This window comes from Amphiura filiformis, chromosome 5, assembly GCF_039555335.1.
Source record: "Amphiura filiformis chromosome 5, Afil_fr2py, whole genome shotgun sequence".
Lineage (NCBI taxonomy): Eukaryota > Metazoa > Echinodermata > Ophiuroidea > Amphilepidida > Amphiuridae > Amphiura > Amphiura filiformis.
The window spans coordinates 63,015,939-63,023,357 of NC_092632.1; the positions used below are offsets into that span (position 1 = coordinate 63,015,939).

Sequence of the window (7,419 nt, forward strand, 5' to 3'; positions counted from 1 at the left end):
AGCTTTTTAGCTACAATATGAGACCAAAATCACATACTTGACTTGATTTTTAAATTTTGACAATTTGGGCGAGGTTGCTTGGAATTGACCATATATATACTTACGATCCTGTAGAACCCTGCTTCAGCATCGTCACTGGCATCTCACACCTCTTCTCCTCCGTCCCAAGTCCTCTACTCGTGTCCTCCAATTGCTTAGCCATCAGCTTAATCGCCCCTTGGTTGTTTAACCTGATGGCGTAATTCAACGCGTCTTTGCACACGTCAACACTACGTTCCACAAAGCACGATGGAACTTCTTTGGCATTCTCCAGGAGTTTTTTGAGCAGGGTGGTGTCGTTGGTGAGGACAGCGCGGATGGCATGCTTGCACAGAACAAATTTGGAAACCGGTGGTATTTTGTCTTCGGATCTGCAAATGGGTGACAATGAGATTCAAGCTATGTCAATTATCAGAATCACTATTTCAAATGAAACATTCATAAAATTATGACCCTGTTTACAAAGAACCTTAAGAATTACTACACCCTGTCCAATTTTAACGCTATTTTTGCAATTTTTCTCAAAATTATAGCACATTGGTGACAAGTAAGATATGTATATTATAGGGGCAAGGACTACAACTACTGTACTGAAAATACAGCAACACAAAGCAAGTAGTTATTGATTTATTGATCAAATATTGGTTTTCCCTCATTTTTGACTGTAACTCCACAACTGTTGGCTGTGCTGAAATAAAATTTCCAGTGCAGTAGTTGTAGTCCTTGCCCCTATAATATACATATCTTACTTGTCCCCAATGCGCCTATAATTTTTGAGAAAAATGCAAAAATAGGCACAAATTGGGCAGGGTAGTAATTCTTAAGTTGACTTTAGTCAAATTTGAGCTCGACTTCTTTTGTGTGTAAACATGGTCGCCGCATTGAGAACTCTGCTTTTGTCAAATTCAAAACAGACTTTTGCAGTGTAAATGAACATGAAATTAGAAGTCGAGTTCATAATGGTTATTAGAACCATGAGCAAGTCATGACGTTAAACTTAAATTCACAATTTGTTCTGAAGTCTATTACTGTGTAAATACCCTGTCAACAAACAAATATTAAGCCTAATCCTTAATCGCAATCTGACTTTGATGTCGCATTTGAAGTTGACTTCTCTCTGTGTAAATAGGGTCTATGTTTCACTATGACATAGTCAATGATTGTTTGTTTTATCCATTGTTAGTAACTACCAGATGGCAGTGAATGGGCTATTCCATTTAAAATCCACACTACCCCTGTGGAAGATTTTGGAAATATCTGCCACTGGGGGAGTATGAATTTCAAATGGAATAAACACATTAGGCAGCTCCATTTGAATTTCATACACCCTCTGAGAAAGATTCCACCTGAATCTTCCCCTGAGGGAGAGTGAGTTTCAAATGGAGCTGCTAATATGTTAATTCCATTTGAAATTCATACTCCCTCTGTGGAAGATTATTCCAAAATCATCCACAGGGGTAGTGTGGCTTTTAAATGGAATAGCCCAATACCCTTGAAATGAAGATCCGTGTCCATGTATCCTATCAAGCATATTATAACTTGCTTAATTTACAAAATCAAATCAAACACACAACTTACTTGACGTCGAACATAGGGTCTTTGCTTACAACCTCAATGCCAGGCCTCTGTGTCAACTTCTGATTTGGATGTAAATTCTTCTTGCTTACTTTCTTCTCCTTCTCTTTTTCCTTCTTTTTAACTGACTTGGCTTTCTTTAATTTGGCCTTCTTGACCTTTGTTGCGACCTTGGCCGCCTTCTTTGTCTTCTTTGTGGCTTTGGCATTGTTGGGTGTAGCAGCGGGCGTTCTGCGTGGTCTCCCCTTTTGACCACCTGAAAAATGTACCAGAGTGAAAAAAATTACAACCTATATCTCCAGTAATCATGGTACATGAATATTGTTACCATCAAACATCACCAACATATCATACAGGGCGAGTCAAAAAATGCTCAAAAGGCAAAGAAGGTTTCTTTTGGGGGGATTTTCTGGGAACCCATGTTACATTCGGGGTACCTGGAGGTAACCCCTACTGGGACTAGTTTGAAGTAAAAATGTACCCCTATTTGTATAAAAACATACCCCTAGCAGAACTAGTTTTTGCCTGGTGTTTCGGTGGAAAACTGCTCCCCCACCACCATGACAATTATTGTACCAGAAATGACTTTTCAAAGAAAAAAAAGTCAGACTTTGTTCTATTTTTTATCCAAAATTCCAAAAAATAAGATACTTGGGCATGGAATCGGAAAATTTGATACTCTTTGGAGACTAGAAGAAGTGAATTTGCTATCCCAAGTGGGACTAGAAGACCTTCTTTGTCTTCTTTGTGGCTTTGGCATTGTTGGGTGTAGCAGCAGGCGTTCTGCGTGGTCTCCCCTTTTGACCACCTGAAAAATGTACCAGAGTGAAAAAAATTACAACCTATATCTCCAGTAATCATGGTACATGAATATTGTTACCATCAAACATCACCAACATATCATACAAGGCGAGTCAAAAAAATGCTCAAAAGGCAAAGAAGGTTTCTTTTGGGGGGATTTTCTGGGAACCCATGTTACATTCGGGGTACCTGGAGGTAACCCCTACTGGGACTAGTTTGAAGTAAAAATGTACCCCTATTTGTATAAAAACATACCCCTAGCAGAACTAGTTTTTGCCGGGTGTTTCGGTGGAAAAATACCCCCCCCCCCACCATGACAATTATTGTACCAGAAATGACTTTTCAAAGAAAAAAGTCAGACTTTGTTCTATTTTTTATCCAAAATTCCAAAAAATAAGATACTTGGGCATGGAATCGGAAAATTTGATACTCTTTGGAGACTAGAAGAAGTGAATTTGCTATCCCAAGTGGGACTAGAAGAGACTTGTCTGGCAAGAACATAAAGAACAAACATATCAAACTAACCTGTTCCTTTTGTTGCCTCTTGTTTGGCTTGTTTCAAAGCTGACTTTGTTTTCAGTTGGACGGTAGCAATTGGTTTCACACGTGACGACCTCTCTTGCCTTTCATGACCTTCATGACCTTTTGAGGATGTTCTTGGCTGTTGAAGTGGATGGTTTATCGTCTTCATCTTCGGATTCGATTCTTCATCACCTCGTGAGGTGTCAAGCTCCATTGTGAGTATGGGAGGAAGAGCTGAATAAAAATGTCAAAAATGTGTTACATTGGTTATCGTGATTACCACTGTCTACTCATGAGTTTAACAATTTTCACACATTTTGCAGAAGACTCACACATTTGAGAATTAAGATACTTCCAACTATACATGTAGGTACAGGCTGTATCAAAATGATTGGTACCCATCAATTCCGATGTTTATTGAAAAGCCTGCCTCTTTCAAATGCAACATTGGATACTCTTGAAATGTGTAGAATGTATAGTTTATGACTTGTTTTGCAATTAATCTACATACAAAGTATTGGGATCTGATATGTTGGATTTTGATGTGTCAGACTCATCAATGAAAACTGATGTCACCTATCATTTTGTTACAACTCTAGGTACAGGCTGTATCAAAATGATTGGTACCCATCAATTCCGATGTTTATTGAAAAGCCTGCCTCTTTCAAATGCAACATTGGATACTCTTGAAATGTGTAGAATGTATAGTTTATGACTTGTTTTGCAATTAATCTACATACAAAGTATTGGGATCTGATATGTTGGATTTTGATGTGTCAGACTCATCAATGAAAACTGATGTCACCTATCATTTTGTTACAACTCTAGGTACAGGCTGTATCAAAATGATTGGTACCCATCAATTCCGATGTTTATTGAAAAGCCTGCCTCTTTCAAATGCAACATTGGATACTCTTGAAATGTGTAGAATGTATAGTTTATGACTTGTTTTGCAATTAATCTACATGTACAAAGTATTGGGATGTTATTTTGAATTCTGATGTGTCAGAGTCATCCATTATCAATGAAAACTGATGGGTACCAATCAGTTTGTTACAACATGTCTACCTCCATCTTATCCAATACAAAAGGCAATGCCTCAAATTTGATGTATATTCATAAATTGATTCCCGCAAAGACTCACGCTGCATTGCACTTGAGTGAATAAGAATTGATTTTAACTAGCTCATGATTCATCTCAATAATTAAAAACAGTCTTTAATATACAAAAGACAACATCTGAAGGTAGGTACTTTCAATCTTGTGTACGCGCTGCTTCCAAATTTGGAAACAATGGTTAACATACGAACCCTAGCTCCTCTTCAAAAAGGAATACAACATGGAAAATTGTGATTGCAGAACACACAGATGCAAAATAAAGCACTTTTCAGAATTGGCAAAAACTGTTTTGTCATTTTGTTATTTATTTGACTGTGAGATTAAAGCCATATTATAACATTTGCTGAGGAGGATGCCCTTACTGATTTTTTAAAATTAATTGTTTTACACGATTATATTGTACTTAATTAAACCAATATACCCTGCAAAAATCAAGATTCTAGGTGCTGTAGTTTTGTCAAAATCCGAGATTTTGAATAAAACGACGGAACCGGCGTTTTATTATTACAATGGAATTATTAGTCGAACGCATACATGATGTTCATAACACACAGTACAGTACAACAAAGGGTCGTACCATAACACGACTGAAGGAGTGGTACGTATTGGCGACATATGTGCTGGTAGTAAATTGGCGACATATGCGCTGGTAGTAAATTCCGTAGTTGTTCGGCTCAAAAATAAAAGGGGATATATCTGATAGTAAAAACTAACATTTTATGGCAAAGAAATGCTAATCTATTTTGTATGAAAATGTTATAATATTGCTTTAAGTATATTCTATTAAGTACAGAAAGTGGAAAGGGAAAAAAATCTGCCCGCAATGGCTGTTACTTCAATACAATAATTATTTTTTGGCCTTAGTTGCAATTATGCTTTATGCATTAGCATGAGCTATTAATATTATGAACAACTTTGGGCTATTCCATGTAAAATCAACACTACTCCTGTGGAAGATTTTGGAAATATCTTCCACATGGGGAGTATAAATATCAAATGGAATAAACACATTAAGCAGCTCTATTTGAAATTCACCCTCCCTCTGTGGAAGATTCAAGTTGAATCTTTCTCAAAGGGTGTGTCATATACAAATGGAACTGCATAATGTGTTCAATCCATTTAAAATTCATACTCCCCCTGTGATATTTCCAAAATCTTCCACAGGAGTAGTGTTGATTTTAAATGGAATAGCCCAATATTCACCAATCGGTGGAGTAGTTCGACAAAGTATTTACACAAAAAAAACCTGCGTACAAATTTGGATGTTTTCATCTTATAAAACTCACCTTGATTTTCATCCCACTCCCCCTTTTCTTTCTTCTTTGCCAGCTCCAAGATCTTCTCCACCCTCTCGATATCAATCGCCAACAACCTCCACAGGTTCTTCTCTTTGGCCTTCTCGATACGGACCTCTGTGAGTACTGCACCAGCCTCCACGCTATCGTAGTAGGACATCTCAAAGAGATCGGGAGCCGTCTTCAGTTCCAGCCACTGCACTTTGAAGGACTTGGTCGTTTTGTACACATTCTGTTGGGTTTGGCACACGTAGAATTGTCCTGGATAAGAAATTAGAATACATTATAATACAAGTTGATTATCCGTATGTAGTGATAATGAAACTGATTTTACTTTGTTTGACTCATAATGGGAAAAATGATTTTTTTTTTTTTTTTTTCACCTCAATAAAGTCCCAACAACTTATGTTCCCTTAAATTCAGATAAGAGCGCATCAGTCATACATTACACAAAGCGCCGCTATAGTTTGTCTTGTTTCAAGTTAAAAGGAACGCCATGTTGGATTTCACAGTGGCAGATCTGAATTGTGCGTACTAATGCTAACCTAATCCCGCGGGCGTAAACACATGCAGAAGAGTGATATGTCTGCCACATATATCACCATGTGGAATACAGATATATGACAGTGTCTTGCAAACATGATTATAGCTGCTTTTAGGGAAAGAGGAGTTGAGATTGAATATCAAAGAGGGAAGACAGTCTCATTGACGCAATCAAGGAATATAATCCGAGCTCTTTAATTTGAAATTTTCACTTAAAACCATTATGGCGACAGAGTTAATGTTGTTCAACTGTGGATCGAAGAAACCACAGGGCAGTGGCAAGGTTATTGAAACCAATGGATAGATAAGATGATGATAGCATGAAAATTGTTATTGTAAATTGTAAATGCATATCATGCTTATAAATTAACAGTACATTTATAATATTATGATGCTACATACGACTGTGTCAATGCAATCTCAGACTTAAGGGTGTTATTAAAATATAGCTCTAACAATTGCAATTGTGAGGTCTTGTGACTAAATTCCAGGAAATATAGCTCTTGATACTGAAATACTAATAATTACAAATGAATCCAGGGACATTCTGATATATAAAGAACTAAAGGTCAAGTCCTTACAAAAGTTATAAATAAATTTGATTTGAATTCACATCATCCCATTTCAATACAACTTTTCATTTTGTAGGCATTTTACATTCTTGAGTCAATATATCAGTGGTGAAAAAAACTCCATTTTGCTAACACCTCCAAATCCACCGCCATTTCAAGCAAAATACTGTAAAAGTGGAAATTTTTAACGGTACATTAATTTTCACGCTATTTGCGATCAATGCAGCTACTGCGAAAATAAAAACACAAGAAAAAGTTCTTTTTATGTATAGGTCTATGTAAGAAAACTCAAAATTGTGAATTTTAAAACAAGTGAAATGGTTATAAATCGTCAAAGCGCGAAAATTTACACACACAAAAATAACCCTTTTACAGTAAGCAATGAGAGTCTTCATACAAGTAAATTCTATGTTGCAATATGTGCCAATTGACCTTTTCGGTAAATCCCATAACCCTTTGCGAGTACACCTGAGAACTCGTCATTTGACGTCACGCCGACTTGCAATGCGCAGTAACGATGTTCGATAAACGATATGCGCATCGGCGCGGAGCGGCGTGACGCAGACTGACGAGTTCTTAGGTGTACTCGCAAAGGCTTATGGGATTTACCGAAAAGGTCAATTAAGACATGACCGGCACAGTTGCGACCGGCACAAAAAAAGAGATTTTTTTCCCATCATGAAAAGACCAATTTTTTTAAGGGGGTCAGCCTATTCCCCCTATCCTCTGGTTCGTTAGACAGACTGTGCCCGAGCCAGTGCTACAATAGTAAAAGTAGCCGGCACTCAACTTGCGCTAGTTACAACCCTGATGACAAGTCTCAGCACCAATAAATACCATGAAGAGAAACTACCATCAACAGCCTCATTTACTCATGTTAGGTCATTATTATGTTTTGATGAATCCAAGTGTGTGAAAATATTGGATCCAATATGTAATAATGGTAAAATGTA

At 37.3% G+C, this 7,419-nt stretch overlaps 2 protein-coding genes across 2 annotated transcripts in view; both read right to left on the reverse strand.

Annotated features, from left to right (window-relative positions):
• LOC140153513 (poly [ADP-ribose] polymerase tankyrase-like) overlaps positions 1-3,049 on the reverse strand; it is a 47,077-nt gene extending 44,028 nt beyond the window's left edge. The window contains exons 1-3 of the mRNA XM_072176283.1: positions 2,941-3,049; positions 1,618-1,870; positions 105-410 (exon numbers count right to left, since the gene is read on the reverse strand). Of these exons, the coding sequence (XP_072032384.1) occupies positions 105-410; positions 1,618-1,631 (320 nt within the window). The 5' untranslated portion in view covers positions 1,632-1,870; positions 2,941-3,049. The remainder of the gene's footprint in view (positions 1-104; positions 411-1,617; positions 1,871-2,940) is intronic.
• Positions 2,337-7,342, reverse strand: LOC140152324 (uncharacterized). The gene is made up of 4 exons (XM_072174627.1): positions 7,339-7,342; positions 5,343-5,612; positions 2,941-3,171; positions 2,337-2,422 (listed from the first exon to the last, which is right to left on the reverse strand). The coding sequence occupies exons 1-4, from the start codon at positions 7,340-7,342 to the stop codon at positions 2,337-2,339; spliced, it is 591 nt and encodes a 196-aa protein (XP_072030728.1).
• Positions 7,343-7,419: the final 77 nt, after the last annotated feature.